The sequence below is a fragment of the Lycorma delicatula genome, chromosome 1 (assembly GCF_047948215.1).
Source record: "Lycorma delicatula isolate Av1 chromosome 1, ASM4794821v1, whole genome shotgun sequence".
Taxonomy (NCBI): Eukaryota; Metazoa; Arthropoda; class Insecta; order Hemiptera; family Fulgoridae; genus Lycorma; species Lycorma delicatula.
In genome coordinates this window covers 230230520-230248942 of record NC_134455.1, presented here as the reverse complement: position 1 = coordinate 230248942, position 18423 = coordinate 230230520, and the positions used below count along the sequence as shown (strand labels likewise).

The 18423-nt window shown below is 29.5% G+C and overlaps 1 protein-coding gene across 1 annotated transcript in view; it reads left to right on the top strand.

The window, feature by feature from the left end:
* The window catches only part of ATP8B (ATPase phospholipid transporting 8B), a 99298-nt gene that overhangs the window by 38579 nt on the left and 42296 nt on the right, over nt 1-18423 (top strand). The window contains exons 9-13 of the mRNA XM_075354826.1: nt 986-1151; nt 1835-1944; nt 5475-5666; nt 12212-12383; nt 17933-18037. Of these exons, the coding sequence (XP_075210941.1) occupies nt 986-1151; nt 1835-1944; nt 5475-5666; nt 12212-12383; nt 17933-18037 (745 nt within the window). The remainder of the gene's footprint in view (nt 1-985; nt 1152-1834; nt 1945-5474; nt 5667-12211; nt 12384-17932; nt 18038-18423) is intronic.

Genomic DNA, 18423 nt, shown 5'->3' with positions numbered 1-18423 from the left:
TACCATTTTGTTTATCTTGTAAAGACTTTAAAGACAAGGATAACATGACTATAAGTCACATTTAAATTTTTTGGGCCACCCCTGTCCCCTACTCACCCTGAAGGCTGAATACTCTAAATTGGGGCTTATGGAGTTAGCCTCTCTTACTAAAGAAGATATACAAAAAGAATATCAGAATACCTCAAGTAACAAACAAAAACTAAAGGAAGCACACAATTGCAGTTCTAGCTGTCTAAAATAATCACATTGTAGGCTGCCATTTTGGATTGGTCAATCAAAGTTTAGTTTTAATTGCACCATTTTTCTTGTCTCTTCGAACTCTTTAAAAAATGATCATTGGTTCTATTTGAAATTTTTGAGTTGCCCCACCATTCCCTGCCATCCAAAAATCAAAAAGAGTGAAATATAAATTCACTCAAGTAGCCCCTCAGAACAAGGAAGAATGCCAAAAACTGTTTTCTAAGAAGTAATGTGAAGAGATGACAAGTTATGGATAATATCCATGCTATCAGTTTGACATATACTCTCTGATTAGTGGACAAGAAGATTAAACAATTTACTCGTTCAATTAGTAGTTCTGTTATAGCTGTTGTGTTTACTGTCGGGCAGCATCGATGATATGTCATTTCTTCACATTAACTATTTAAACACTTCTATCGTAGGTCATGGCACCATTCTATTTGTTTGATAATGACTAGTTAAATTTAAAAGTCAGTTTTTAATATTTTCTTATAGGACAGATTTGGTGATATGTTGGATACTCTTTTTAATGCCCACAAACTTTAGGAAATGTACAAAAAGGTTTAGTGCATGGAAAGTGCATTAAAAGTTAATTTTTTCAATTCTTTTTTTATGTAATTTTTATTCTACTACTACATGTGTAAGATCTGTTTAATAATTTTAAAATCTTGGTTGGTTAATAAGAAATATTAATTTATTAATGTATTCCAGTAATTTTTAACTTTACTGTTTTCATATTTTTCAGACTACAGAGAAAATAGATTTTTCATTTAATCCAAATCACGAAGCAGATTTTAGATTCTATGATAAGTCACTTCTGGATGTTGTAAAAAAGGGAGAAGATGAGGATGTACATACATTCTTCAGGCTCTTAGCACTTTGTCATACTGTGATGGCTGAGGAACGTGAAGGTAATAAAATTTAACTGATGTTTATAAGTGTAATAAATTTACTTTTAATCTCATATCATATACTCTTATCTTTTAAGAAACAACTTCTTTTTTTGTTTTGTTTTTTTTTAAGATAGTTTTTCTTTGTTAATAATGTATGTTTCTATATTAAAAAATAAAATAATTTAATTTCTAATGTAGATTAGTAAACAGATATATACTAATTATATCTGCATTTGTACACATTCAATATATATGCATGCATTTATGTATTTGCCTCATGATCTGCCACCAATATACATAGTATCAGGAAGTACCATTAAAAATAATTAATATTTTTATTTTATTATGGATTATTAATGAATATTAAATATTTATTTAAGATTTATTAGAAATTCATAAATTTCATTCTGCACTATGTAGCATTATTTCTATTAATACAAGTAGTATTGCAGAAATCTGATTCTCCTAAACTACTTTTTAGATATTAGATCTACATACCGTATGATATTGTTCCAATTGCATAAAATACCAAATCCTTATTTACTGTATCATAAAAGAATAATAAAACTGGTTTTAGAAATTATATCTGTGTGTTAGCAGATGCTTGAACTGTGATTCATTTCATTACATATAAAATTTTAGGTAGATTATAGCTACTAATTTGTTTATGGTATACCAAAGAATAAATCTTTTTTTTTCAGGGAGATTGGAATACCAGGCACAATCACCAGATGAGGCTGCACTTGTATCTGCAGCTAGGAATTTTGGATTTGTATTTAAGGAAAGAACACCAAATAGTATAACAATTGAGGTACTTTTAATAAATTCTAGTTTGCAAAATAGTTCTTTTTCTGAAAATTTGTATATGTATAAACATATGTTTGTATAGTATATTTAAACTGATTTAATAGTTTGAGTCCCATAGTTTATTATTAATAAAAATAAAAAATTCTATAAAGTAAAAATAAACAAGTTTTCACCGATACCTATGAAAACTTACTTAGTTCACCATACGTGAATATACAGAGTGTCCCATATAAAACGCAACCCATCAATCACTCATCCATGAAATTTCAAAAGTCAAGCTTACTCCCCTACTCGTTACTGAAATGGACTCGTCCAACATCTGAACATCGCGGCGACACAGTTGAACACTACCGATAGTAACAACAATGCAATCATAACGTTCAGTGTATTGCTAGAGACAAGATGGTGTTTTCGCTAGATGAACGTGTTTTCATTGTTGTACTTCAGTACGAAATCAGTGGTAGTGCAAGATTTGTTTCGCCATAAGTACCGAGATAAACCAGCTCCTAACAAAACATTAGTATTAAGGTTAGTTCCAAAATTTAGAGAGACTGGTTCTATTAATAACAAGGAACACAAAATATCTGCGTCAGTGTTGAATACAGATACAGTCACTGAAATCAAAGACCGATTACTTGCCTCGCCAAATAAATCGTTCAGACGTTTGTCTGCTGAAATTAATTTGTCTAAATCAACTGTTGATCGGGCGACCAAACAATTACAATTACGATCTTATCGCATTCAAATGGTTCATCAACTTCTTGAGGCCGACAAAAAAATAACCGCTACAATATTGTCAATGGCTCCGTCGATTTCTGCGTGAGGGAATTAATGTTATGGATTCGTTATTTTTCACAGATGAAGCACGGTTTCATTTGGATGGCTACATAAACAGCCAAAACAGTAGAATTTGGAGTGCTGAAAATCCCTACGTTTATCACGAAAAACAATTACACCCACAGAAGTTGGGCGTGTGGTGCGTGATATCGCGAAAGAAAATAATTGGTCTTATTTTTTTCGAGTACACCATCAATGCAGAACGATAATCAGGATATTTTATTTCAGTTCATTGCACTCGGAAGAGGAAGACAGACACTGCTGGCTACAACATGACGGTGCGACATCGCACTACATAGGTTCAACTTCTGATTTCGTTGAGGAATTCTTTGGTAATCGTGTTATCGGTCGAGGCTTGTTGCCACCAAGATCTCCACATTTGACTGCGGCGGATTTTTTTCTATGGGGTTACCTCAAAGAAAAAGCCTACAGCAACAAACTACGAACACTTGAACAATTGAAAGTCAATATTGAACAAGCTGTATTAAATATCCAGCCACAAACTTTGAAAAAAGTTGCAAGAAACGCTGTAAAAAGAATTGAAGCTTGTATTCAAGAAGATGGCGGCCACTTCCAACATTTACTCTAAATGTAAGGTAATGGATGGTAATAATAAAAATTACATTTACATTTACACATGCCTTTTTATTATTTCAATACCTAGCAATATAAGGTTGGGTTGCGTTTTATATGGACACTCTGTATATATATTAATTTATATTTAATAGATCTACCCTAAGTACAGAATAATTGAAATAGGATGACTTACCATATTTCATTATTACACAAACAGAAGCAGTTTCGCGAACTTGATTCACACCATCATCTGCATACTTATATATATATATATATATATATATGTTACGAAAAACATTATAAACTTGCAAACTATGATAACATACCACTTTTATTCACTTATAATTTTATGTTAAAAATATTTTTAAACCAATTAAATTTTATTAAAAATCTTTAATTAAATTTAACTTATTCTTTAGAATCTTATATGACAAATTTTTAAAACTTTTATTTAAATTAAATATTTTTAAAATCATATCAAAACAAGGGATAAAAACATAAAATATAAAAAAAAATTTTAAATTATAAAGATTAAGTGAATAAGTGGTATGTTATCATGGTTTGCAAGCATATGATGTTTTTGTAATATATATATATATATATAAATGTATGCAGCTGATGATGCAAATCAAGTTTGCGAAAGCACTTCTGTTTGTGTAATGAAATAAGGTGTCATCCTATTTCAATTATTCTGTACTTAGGGTTGATCTATTAAATATAGATTAATTTATGTTGGTACAGAGTAGTATGGTTATTAAAAGAACTGCATTTAAAAAATAATATATATATATATTATATTATATTATATTATATTATATTATATATATATATATATGCACTTTCAGAAACTTATTCCACCATCAGCATCATCTTTAAATATTATTTGATTTTCAAAGAAATGATCAAATAATATGATTATGATGATATCAGCATCATAATCAACTAAGCTTTATATAAGCTTAGTTGAGATTATAAATTTCTAGCCATTACTGCAGTATTTGAAAGAACATTTGATTCATAAGAAATTTGAACATTAGGATACATAAGAAATTATTTAAATTTTAAACAATTGTGCTATAAACATCATCTTTCACATTCTTACAGGTACCCAAAAATTCCTCAACAATCCTTAAAATTTTATTTTTTTATTCTTTTAAGCTTACATTACTGCATATACTTACATAACTTGCTTCAAGTTAGACGTGCACAGTTGCCAGTTTTTAAGTCATATTTGTTCAGGCTTACTACTTTTTAAACACAACTTATAAGTACATATAAGTATCCAATACTCCTGTTCCCATAAATCAGATGGTTGCTTTATCAGCATGACTGATAATATTCATTTTTTAACAAATTATTTTAATAGTCTGTATTACTTTACTCTTTGATTTCTGTTGTCTATATTTCATAGTTATAAAGCACAAATACAAATCTCGCACAAAAAAAGTGTTTAAGAGTTTTTCCTATCTACAACATTTATATTAGATGCTAATAGAATACTCAACTTACCTTTCACATGAACTTTCTCCTTGTTTGTGTTAGTTTGCTTTTGATACTTACTGTACTTTTCTTTGTAATTTTACTAAATGAATAATATAATTCTGCAAATTCAGGCATAATTTTTTCTTACCTTAATTTTGAATTCCTCATTATCTTCTTTTTGTCACATTTCATCTGTTTTATCTTTTATTTTTCTTTATTGTCGTACTGAATTTCTCTGCAGACAATAAATCTATGCCATTGCTCAGAGAGCTTTATCTTCATCGAATATTAAATTTTTCATCAGTTTATTTTGAAAGAATTATAAAAAAAATACCATTAATTTTGTATATTACTTTTTCATGTATATTATATATATATATATATATACAAATATATATACCATATAATATATAATATTATATAATATAATATATATTATATAATATAATATATATATATATATATATATTAATATAATATAATATATTATATTATATAATATAAATATATATATAATATATATCATATATATATATTTATTTATATGACTGAGGAATGTATGCACTTTCGATTTCATAAATGCATATACTATTGAATTTTTTTTCATATGCTTCTTAGAAAACAACTAATTTATTTCAGGTGATGGGTGTAATAGAAGAATATGAATTATTATGTATCCTTGATTTTAACAATGTCAGAAAGAGAATGTCTGTTGTTCTACGCAAAGATCACAAGCTACGCTTGTACTGTAAAGGAGCTGATAGTGTTGTGTATGAACGGTTGCGTCCTAGCATTGATACCTTGCATGCACAAACTCAGGACCATCTAAATGTTAGTAACAATTTATTTACTGGCCTATGGTAATTAAGTTTTCCTTTTATCATAACCAATGTTTTAATTTTTCTTCTTATAATTTTACTGTGTTATTTTAATACAGGGTCATTCACAGGAACCGGATGTTTTTAAAATAATCATAAAAAATTGAATAGAATATTTACTTTAAAAAAGTTTTATTGGTACTGAAACTCTTGTTACATCAAAGCATTTGTTACTTACTCATGAACGAAAAATTATGTCTGGCAAGTGATGTCCATTTTGGGCAATACATTGTTGTAGCCTTTCACGGTAACTCGCCTCAATTCTTTGCAGCATGTCTACATCAATCTGGGTGACGTGATGACAAATTGCGATCTTGAGGTCCTCCAATGTACGCAGTTTATTGCCGTACACATGCGATTTCAGAAACCCCCACAGAAAAAAATCACAACTACTCAAGTCGGGGAACCGAGGGGGCCAAGGAATGTCGCAGAATCTGGAAACGACCTGTCCCGGAAACAAGTTACGGAGAACAGCCATCGTTGCCCTCGCTGTGTGCACTGTAGCTCCATCCTGCTGGAATAACACATTTTGAAAATCGATTCCCCAGTTTCGTAACTCAGGGATGAAAAACATATTCAACATCACAATGTAACGATCAGCTGTTACAGTTACGGCAGCGTCATTTTCTTCAAAAAAATATGGTCCAATAACTCCAACCTTTCCTATTGCACACCAGACAGTCACCTTTGGGCTATGAAGTGGTCTCTCGTGAAGCTGATGTGGGTTTCTTTCTGCCCAGTACCGGCAATTCTGTTTGTTGATGAAGCCATTCAGATGAAAATGGGCTTCGTCACTCATTAACAATAACAAATTTTCATTTTCTTCAAAAATGGTAAGCATTTGTCGACAAAATTGTAATCGCTGCGTGAAATCTTGCTCGTTTAACTGCTGCACAACGGCTATCTTGTAAGGATGAAAATGCAGGTCTGTATGCGGAATTCGTCTTACCGTACTTGTGCTCAATTGAAGCGCTGCTGAATGCCTCTGAATAGAGCGGCGTGGGCTTCTGACAATGGCTTCCCTTACTCGTTCGATGTTCTCCGGAGTGCTAGCAGTTCGTCGGAGACCCGGTGGTTTTTCTTCAATATTGAACCACTTGTTCGAAGGTCGTTTACTCATCGTAATATTGTATAACGAGAAGGGACACTTGCATTACGATGGATATTAAACTGTTGGCGGAAATCTTGCTGAACAGCAGTTACGGATTCGTCATTTCGCACAAAACTGTCATACGGGTACAGGTATTGGTCTAGCGTCCACGGCTCCATCTCAACAACTAAAATGTAAATGTTATGAACAAAGGAAACGTCAGACACCAGCCACATGCCCCTCCCACCACGAACGCCCGAATACAACCCACTTCAAAAACATCCGGTTCCCGTGAATGACCCTGTATTAGATGCAATTAACAACAATCATAATTTATTTGGTGTTGGGAGGTAACAGACTGTCAAAAAGTTTGTAAAAAAAATTGATTACACTGAAAGTTATACACCACTTTTACTATGCCAAAAATGTGTTACCAATATCATATTGTGTAATAAAAATACAGCAGATTACATTTTGCAGTCAACTATATATGGTACTTATAATTCTCAAATTATAGTAGAAACCATTTAACAAACAGTGTAGATATTTAAATTTTCTTTTTATATTACAATATGAAAATATTTCATTAACACACACACACACACACACACACACACACTCCATCTAAAGCTACTTATTAGTTAGTTAATTCTGATAAATATTTTTGCATGCTCCCTGTTCTATTATATTGAATATTTATTCTGATTTCAATTATTCAACAGAATAAATTATTCTTGTTTTAAAAATGTCATATCACTAACCTGAAATATTTTTTATTATTTATGGATAAGTTTATTCTATAATTTTAAAGAATTAAGTAATAATTTTTTAATTTTGTAGTATTATATTTGTTTTTGCAGTATTTGTAAATAATTTTTTATTCCTTTGATTATAGTTATGAGTATTGGTGTTTACTATGTTATTTAGGGTTGTTAATTTTTACAGATTTAACAATTTCATATTTTAACTGGTGGAAGTATCAAAACATTTAATTTACCAAATACATTTTTTGTACATCTTTCACATGGAAAATTATTGCACATTGTTTTTATGTTTTTTTTTCTTTTTTGCTGTAATGCCTGCTTCCAACTAACATACAAAAACAAGTACTACTAACAAGTAATAACAAAAGTATTAAGTGATATGAGGTATACTGGAGATAACAATGTCAAGAAAAGACTCACAGCTTTAGATGGGATGAATAGATAAATAACCCCAGACTGTGGAATAAAATATGAAAAACAGGATCCAAACTTTACCAAGCATCATGTACTATTAGTAGTTTTATCATATTGTCAAGCATTATTGGTTGGACAAAGGATATTAAGAGATCGATAAATTTGTTACAAATGCAATCTATCTACTCTTTAATACCTCTTTATTTATAAAATAAGTAAATTTTATGTCACAAAACAATAATTCTGATTCTACTATGAGGCTTACAATAACTAATAAAAATGTATATAAAAGTAAAAAGTGAGTATTTTTAGTAAGATTACAATTACAAAATTGACAGTAGATTTTATGCAAGGATTATTTACCTATATTATTTATTTAAAAAAACTTATACTAATGAATAATTATGATATCTTGTCTACTGTTCAGAATGAACTCATTGAACAGCTTCTTCTTGTACTTGAACGCAGAACACTGTTGCACTTTTATCACAAATCAGAATATACTGAATATACTCATAGAGCATCGCTTGTATGCTCAACTGTTATCACACATTCACTTCAATTGCTATTGCACATTATCTCACTCACTGGCACTTGGCAATATTTTTTATAAACCCATGCTAGGGCTTATCCTGATGTAACAGCAGCTGATCAATTTTTTGTTCATTCAAGTGTAATGGTTTCAAAACATATATAGTCTGAATTTCTATTCTATTCTAGAAATTTTTTCACTTGTTTCCTCTCTGCTTTTATTTCTGGATTTTTTCTTTTTAAATTTATTTGTCAATTTTCATTCTTGATTTTTTGTCTCTTTCTTATTAAAATTTAGATTATTAAAATCTTCTATACAAGGTGCAATATATTATTACTATTTCCAATTTACTCTTCTTATTGTGAAGGAACCTGAGTTTTGTCCTGTGTGAAAGAAACTGAAGAATGAAACAACCAAAATAATCTGTTAATGTTTATGTGATGTATTCCAAATAGGTACAAAATTAAAAGTAAGAAAAGAACGATATACATTTTATCATTTTGGAAGAATAAAATAATTTGTATTGATATTAATATTTCATGGAGAGGATGTCATTAAATCTTTCAATTGGAATTTTAGTTATAATATGGTAAATTAAAGAAGGCAATAGTAATAGTTTGCGCCAAAATTACAAGCTAGGTGGTAATTACAAGCTTCTATAAGTGCAGTTTCATGGTGAAGAGAAAACTAAATTTCATTGACATGTGTTGAGCTATTTAAAGATTTTTTTTGTAAATAAATTATTGTTCATGGTGCACATAAAAGTTGGCACATTATTGGAAGTTCAAGATTACTTCTAAATCAGTGAGTAGGTGAATGGTGGGTTGACACTTATGCTACACAGCTTTTTTCAAATAATTCCTTTGTCTGCAACTTTTCATTATAAAAGAAAGAGTAATTTTAACAACTATTTATTCCTCTTAAATCTAGAAATAAATTCAAGTTATTTGAAATTAGAAATTATTTTATATTATAATTTAGAAATTATTATTTTATTATATTATTATAATCAGAAATTATTTCAAATAGAATTAGAATGTTTTAAAATTTAACAGTTATATCATGCCTTTATCCTATGAATCCTGTCACTGTATATGGTTATACTGAGAAAGCAGTTGTTTCTTCCCACTGTTTTCATTTGTCTTAAGCTCATAAATGTGCTGATACTACAAAACATGTATATAATTTTTCTGATCAACACTCATCAATAAATTACACAAACACAAACATGGATTTGCTATGTATAAAGTAACTGAAATAATATGAGTAAATATAAATGTGTACATGTATGCATGAATATACAACAGCACATTCTAAATATGTCCTTAATGAATTGCTCCATTGTAAATTGCATTTACAATGTTTGACAATAATTATTCGAAACAGACAACTTCTAATAAAAACCTACATTCTTACCCCACCACTCCACCTAGCATTTTTAAAACTCCCATGGCTATATTACAAATGTTCAATGTCATGATAAACTCTGTATTCATGAAAAAAAAAAACAGCACCAAGCAACAGACACCAAGTTTAGCTGCAGCTAAATATTTAATTTTTAGACATTTCAAGAAATGGAATAAACCTATGAGCAAGCTGAGTATCTGTTGTAAAAAATGCAGGATCACCGGAAAAAATGTGAGCTCTCATTCAAATCCTATTCTACTAACCATTCATTATAAATAATTAAATTCCACAATATGTTTAACTCAAATTAAAACACAACATTCACCTTCACAACATATAAAAACTAAAACAATAAAAAACAAATAAACACATTAAACATTTCACAAACAAAAATTTAAACTAAGCTTCATTGTTTAACCAATTTTAAATTAAAACCCTTAGAAAATATAGAATTAGAAGAAATAAAACACATAAAATCTAATCCAACAAAAAATATATACAGTCAAGATACATACTAGACATGCTGCATCAACTACTGATTACACAGAAAAAAAAAATTATTTTAAAAACAAGATTGACTGATATTAAATGCATGACTATATACAGACTTTTCACTCAAAATGACATTCACAAATGAACAAAGGACCTGAAAAACATTATTCCAAGACTTACACTCGTATTTGACATTAGGTTTACTGTATAAAAAATGTATACTTGAAAAACACAATACTGGTTCACTTACAAAAAAAAAATTTTTTTTATTATTTATTATTGAAAGGCCAAACAACCAAACATTTTTTTCTTGAAAATAGTCATGCTTTGTGCTCTATCAGTATTTGCCACAGCAGTGAACTAAAACATTAATTTTCTTCAATTTTAAGTTGCTTGGGTTCATTTTGTTTTTCTGTGTGTCTTTGAAATATCTGGTTGTATACAACATTTATTTCTTAAGTTGTGGTCTTTTAGGTAGATTTCATAATAAAGCTACCTATTGTAATGGGTGCCATGATTCGACTTCCGGAAAATTTTGACATATCTTCCAGTTTCACATCCCCAGACCCCAAAACCACCATCAGTTCAAAAGTTTATGTATATATTTATATAGCAGTTATCATGTCCACAAAAAGTGAAATATATATATATTTCACTTTCATCTATAACTGCAGTAATTTTGCTCCAATCACTTTCAAATGTATACGTAAAATATAACAACCCAAAATCTCAGTCGAGTTTGTTAATGGGTAAAATCGGACCATAGAGGTGGAAATGGGGGAACTTTTTTAAAAAACAAAATATCACTATAACTTTCTTATTAAGTAAAATATCGACTTCATTTAAAGTTCCTTACTATTCTTTGGATAAAGACCTAAAACATATCTAAGTAAATTTTTTTGATATCACCAACCACTGGCCCACGGGGTGCAAAAACTGGGGTTTTGAAGACAAAAAAAATCATACCTTTCTTAATAGGTACAGTATTGAATCGGATTAAAGTGCTCGTTAGTCCTCTTAACATTACCTAAAACTTGTCTGAAACAAGATATGACTAACCCTTATGGCAAGGGATAACCAAAGTGCTCTTGGAATTGTTTCCAAGAAGATGGGGCTTGTTGTATGCTAAACACGTGAAACTTTTATCACATGCAACCATTGTCGTATTGCGTAAATTTGAAGTTTTTTTTAACTTTAAGGTGGAAATCTTTTTTATCCCCTACTTAACATTGGTGAAATCTACCTCCACCTTCCGGCGTGCCGAAAGAGATTTTATTTTAGTTCTTTTAATTATTTTGTTCACGAATAGGTTGAAATTTATTAAGAAAAAAATTACAGTGAATATTGAATGGTATCAGTAAATTTATGATAAATCTTAATCCAAACAGACTGAGCACCAAAATTTGAAAACAAATATTTAAAGCTGAATATTTTATTTTTCAATTAATTCAGCTGCCAACTTTTTTCATCCCTTAATTGTTTTATTTTAAAAATATATGAATATTTTTTTTTTAAGTAAAGGTATGCATCCTATTAATATATTTGTATGCAATGTGAAGTATTTATAATCGACAGTAACATTTTTTAATTATGTTCTCAAAATAATATGAATTATTAATATTTGAATAATTTGAAAAATATTTTCATATTATTCTGGTTATAATGGCAGATATTGTTAACCAGTTCCATGACAATTATATAATATCATTAGCTGATATTTTATATTTATTTTCCTTTATACTAGAGAAAAAAAGAGTAGTGTTAGTGAATTAATAAATGTTTATTGAATTATTATACAGAGATTTGCTGGTGAGGGTCTGAGAACATTATGTTGCGCAGTAAGGGACTTAGATGAAGCATTTTTTAATCAATGGAAAGAACGACATCATGAAGCTATACTCTCACTTGGCGACAGAGAGGATAAGCTGGATGCTATTTATGAAGAAATTGAAACAGACATGAGACTAATCGGTATGGCTCAATCAATCTGCTATATATTTCAAACTTTATAAATCTGTTGTACTGAATTATAGATCATGATTTCTGTTATTGAAAATATTATTTCACTTCTTATTAATTAATATGTTAATATCAGAGTTAAGTAAGTGTTGCAATCATTCAGTGGATGGATTGTAATAATCTAACTTAAAATAAATATGTATAAAACCATTTCAATTTTCGTTCAGACATACCAGTCCAGGGTGGGTGTGTGTGTGTGGTCAAGGAATTCAAAATAATTAAACATTTATCTTAATTTAAACATATCTATGTGAGCGTGTGTAATGTATAAATTGGATGGAACTGATATTAAAACTGCCTGTTAAAATCTTTATGTTGAATGCCTACCTACCTTTCTTAGCTTTGTCAATAATGTACACTTACACATAAATGTACTCAATATAAAAATTATGATAATCTTAGCAGAAAATGTATATATTTTAATAATAATTTTAGTGAGGTTAACCAAACCAGAATTGCCTGTTAAAAGTTCAGATTTTCTATCATAATTTATTTACATTGTGGAATGTATCTTAAACCATTATTTTTATTAAATTCAGAAAGCAACAATTTTATCACTAAACAATGATAGATGATAAATATTGAATATAATTTACATTTGTTTTTAACACCATTCTAAGAGTATTATTACCACATTATAAGACTATAATATTTATACTGGTTAGGTTTCACAAGAAACTGCAGGACTGAATACAAAATATTTGTGAAATATTTTTATAAACAAAAAGAAACATAATTACTGCTAACTAAAAATTATTAGCAGAAGTCCGAAAATTTGTTATAAATATATCAATAGTTATACAAACAATATATATTTACATTAAAATATTCACATAAGCAAATTATAACATTAACTTCATGAGTAAGAATGAGTTAATTTGGAAAAGGAAAAAGTCACAAGGACTCAAATCAGGTGAATAGGGGGTTTGAGGAACTGTAGTAATGCGTTTTGAGGTCAAAAATTCTGTGATGGAAATCGCTGTGTGACACAGGGCATTGTCATGATGAAGCATTCACTAGTCTGCAATGTCTGGTCTCACGCGAATCACTCTTTTCCTGAGCCTTTCAAGGACACCTTTGTAAAATACTTGGTTGACAGTTTGTCCTGGAGGAACAAATTCTTTATGCACGACACTCCTACTGTCAAAAAAGCAAATCAGCATGGTTTTGATTTTTGATTTGCTCATTCGACATTTTTTTGGTCGAGGAAATGACGGAGTGTGCCACTCTTCACTTTGCCACTTTGTTTCAGGATTATACTCAAATATCCAGGGATTCATCACCTGTGATCACACGATTGCAGAATTCTTGGTCATTGTCAATCCTCTCAAGAAGATCAACCAACACATTTCTTCGATTGTCCTTCTGTTCCGTTGTGAGGTTTTTCAGCACCAATTTCGCACAAACCTTTCACATGTCCAAATCGTCTGTCAAAATTTGATGTACGGTGAAAGTGTTTAAATATAACTATTCACTCATCATCCTTATTGTTAAATGACGGTCTGATCTCACAAGAACCCTCACACGCTCAATGTTTTTGTCAGATTTTGAAGTTGAATGTCTCCCTGAGCGAGGTTAATCTTCATCGTGTTCTTGGCCTTCCAAAAATGATTTGTGCCAGTGGAAAGGACATAATTATATCAGATACGTTCTGTTACCAAACCAAGACATTCCTGTACAAAGAGAACAAAAAAATTAATTGAAGTATTTTCAATGTCAGTAATTACTACTGACATTAGTCTTAGCACCTTGGGTGCCAGGTTGCTTTTGCTACAGTTTACAAAACACTTAATTTTCTATAAATATTAAAAATTCTATTAAAAAAAGTATACTAGACATCAAAATAATCACATAATGGTGGTTCAGTTCATTTCATTTAGTCAGTCAAAAAATGAAGAAAAGTATTTACATTCAGTTATTTGTTTTGCAGTTTCAAGCTATTCTTCTAATATTTCTTGCCACATCTAACAATCTATATATGAAAGACATCTCAAGTTTTAAATTTAAACTAATCCTAACTGGATAAACCTGGAGTACTGATGGATTCCATAGTTCCTGTACATTCTGATGTCAAATTGTGATAAAAACCAGAATTTAAATCTAACAGTAACTTCAGCAATACCTTAAAATGATTATGTTTTTCTTTTAACCAATCCAGAAAGGGTTTTTTTTTTAATTTAAAGAGAAAGATGGAAAGAGAGTTGTTTAAAATTGTTATTAATATAATACTTATTTTTATATTTTCTGCTAAGAACACTATGATTTCTATGTTGAGTGACCAGTACAATAAGTTTGACATTGGAATAATTCCAAAACATAAATATATAATAAAAGAATGAAGCTAAAAAGGTAAATAATACACAACATAGAAAAAAAGAGAGTTGTTTGGCTCCAAAAGGACTAAATTTGGTATAGTAATCAACAGTGCAAATCTTAAAAGACCACTCAATTTAAAGAGCAATTGAAATTCTGAAAAATAGCATCTTTAATAATTGCATAAGATTAAGATAAAATGTGAAAGTTAGTAAATTCTCTTACATATTTGTAGAGGGTTAATAGGATATGCTATTCTTAGGCAGCAAATAGAAGATAATTGAGTTCTTCTGATGACTTGATACAGAACTGCCAAGTAAATGAACATCCAGACAGTTTTAACACTTTTAGATAAGTTCTATGTTGTAATTTTAAAACAGAAAAAGAAGTATAACTAAAGAAAAGAAGTGGGTACTAAAGATAATATTCAATTAAACATGTTATAAACAAAGAGAATACGTGCAATAATGGGTGAGTATGTACAAAGAACACAGTATGTAAATAAATTTTATAATAAAATTACTTGATAATGCAAAAAGAAATTAACTTTGATGCATTCTGAACTAAACTGCTACAAAGAACAGATGGACAGAAGAAGGAAGCCACATAGGAAAGTAGGGGATGGATAAAATGAGATTTAAGGAACTGTACACAATCATTTATATGCAATTTGAAACAGGGTAAGTATAGATTTGCTAATTTCTATGGATAATTGTGACTTGTTGAACAGAGAATAAGAATTCAGCTAATTATGAAATTTTTTTGAAAATATATATTTTGAAGTCCCTTTAAACCATCCTAAGAGAATAAAATTGAAAAAGAAAACTGTTTCATAAATGAAATGTTTCTTCTAAAAGTGCTGGAAACACTTTAACAAAAGCATTGTGTGACAGTCAAATCCATCCATGAATAGCTGTATAACCATACAGGTTCCTTTAGGTTCATTCACACATACCAATCACATTTGATTTTTTAATTTAACTGACTATAAAAAAGGCATATTGATTTGAAGATTCAAAGTGTTTTCTTTGTTTACTAGGATACCAAATCTAAAAGATGAAGATTAAAAATAGAATTACTTATTTTTTTTTAATTTTGCAAAATAAATTTACTTAGCTAGTTGTAAACAAGCCAAGGATATACCACAAATCTGACTTTATAAATATAGGGGTTGTCAAGTTTCTGAAAAATCAAGTTAAAACAAGATTGTAAAATTTTATATAAGTAAATAAAACATAATACAATAGTCTACCAACATATAACAAAAGAAAAACCTCAAAACTCCAGAATGTATTCATAGAATATCAAATCACAATGTGAAAATGCGATAATACACACCTATTGTACAAATAAGAAATGAAAGCATGTGAAAATGGTAAATATGGCGCAAGTATAAGTGGATAGAGCAAAAATTTCTTACTGAACAAAGAATACAAACAGATAAAAACCACTGAATTTCAATACACCAAACATTGCTAAATTTTAGAAATAGCAGGGAATTAATTATATACCACACTTAGGTCCAGAGAATATCTAAAAATAAAAGTATGCATTTAGGTCATCTATACTTCAGTTAATGTATGATGTGAGTTACATAGAATGTCAAGTTAGCAAATGTTTGGTTTGCATGATTACATTGTACATTTTTTTTTATATGGGAACATGCTTGAAAATAATAACCAATCTGTAAAACAGTATGAGTTTTAAGCTTGCATAAAAACATTTGGTAAAGTAAAATATTTTTGTCGTTTTAAATAACTAGATTAATAACTAACACAATAAACTGAACTTTAATCATTCTTTATCATTATAAAAAAATATGATTTGAAGAAGCTGTTATAAAGTATGAGTATAACAATAATTATAATAAGTAAAATAATAAAGTAAGAGGGCATTAATGACAATATATTGTACTAAGAGATTTGGCATAAGTAAACAATAATCATGCTTTTAGCTCTGTGATGGTCAGAATGAGATACTGGTATCCTTTTGGCCAGTTGTTGATCAGTATTTAGTTAAAGACCCTAACTAGTAGTATCTAATCACTATTGTTATTATATTTTAGGAGGGATTAGGATGCTCAGTTTTAATCAATAGATGCTTCAGCAATTTCAACTAAATCTGATCAACCAGAAAATGAGAAGCATTGTATATAATACCAAATCTGTACATGCAATTGCACAAGTGCTTTTTACTATTAGAACTGAAAAACATGATGGTTATAGTAAATATTAAACCATTAAACTACAGAAACTCTATTTCTACATATTTCAGAACATGATATATCTTTCAAAGCTGTGAGACTTTAGCTCAGTTGCTCAATAAGGCAAAAAGAAAAAAGGTAACCAGCATGGAAAATGATCCCAGATCAGTTATAAAGCAGTTATCCTAGTAGATGAAACTAAGGATACACTGACTTTACAGATTCTCGCATCCCCTACACTCATAGTACCCAGATTGGAGAAGAAGGAATGTGGATAAGGAGTAGAATGCTTAAGAGGAAAGGTTGATCTCCATATACAGCAACTAGCACAATTAAACTACTCCACCTAAAGAATAGCTTCCGTCTCCTCCAGGCAGCGGGAGGAGACCCTTCCCGCTGCGGAAGATTATCTTCCCATAATCCCTTATGATAATGAATTATTTTTGTCAATAACATAAATGTTCTGCTTGTGATCTTGTTGTAGCATATTTCAGCATTATCATTGCAAAGTTGCTAACTGATAATTTGTGTTGACGTAAACATCCAGTTAAACAGACCTTCAACAAAAAAATTATTTTCTTATAGAAATTAAAGATCCATTTAAGAACAGGTTCTTAAAGTAACAACCTTAGTGATTATAAGGTATGAGAAAGTTTCCAACAGAATTACAGACTATTCAGCTACAATCTCTAATGGAAGATTGCAGTCATAATCATTTTGGTATTCATTGTTAGGTTTATAATTTATGAATTATTCTACACAGATGGTCAATGAATAGTTTGGTTGGTAGATTTAATTAAGTTTAACAAATCTTTTATTTTATGAATGACTGGAGATATGCTTTAAAACATTAAGCTGAACACTTCCAAACCAGTGGGATGCTTGAAGTTTCCTTATAGGTACTTTTTAACCTCTCATACATTTATTTGTAAATTATACACTTTAAAAATTAAGCTTTGTTTTTGCTTTTTATGTTTAATTATAGGAGCAACAGCCATTGAAGACAAACTTCAAGATGGTGTTCAGCATACAATTGCAAATCTTTCCCTTGCTGAAATAAAGATATGGGTACTAACTGGAGACAAGCAAGGTAAGATATTTAATTCTAATACCAGTTTACTAATTCTATTCTCTTCAGAGTATATTTTTAGTGGGCGTTGTTCTGTGTAGGAAGAGTATCATTTTTTACATTTGTATTTTTATTTCACCAATTATGCAGTTTGAACTGATTTAGTACTGAATTTGAATAATGATTGCATTTATATATATAGTACTTTGTTGATCATTTTCTTATTTGAGGCTTAAAGAGTGAAAAATTAGAGAATAAAAATATTGTACAATGAAACTTTAAATTCAATAAATGTAACAAAAATCTAATTTTGCGGAATTGATAACATAGGTAAAGCTATTTTTATTTTACCATAATTATTTTAGTATGTTGTAGTACAGTTTTATAATTAAATAAACAGTTACTAG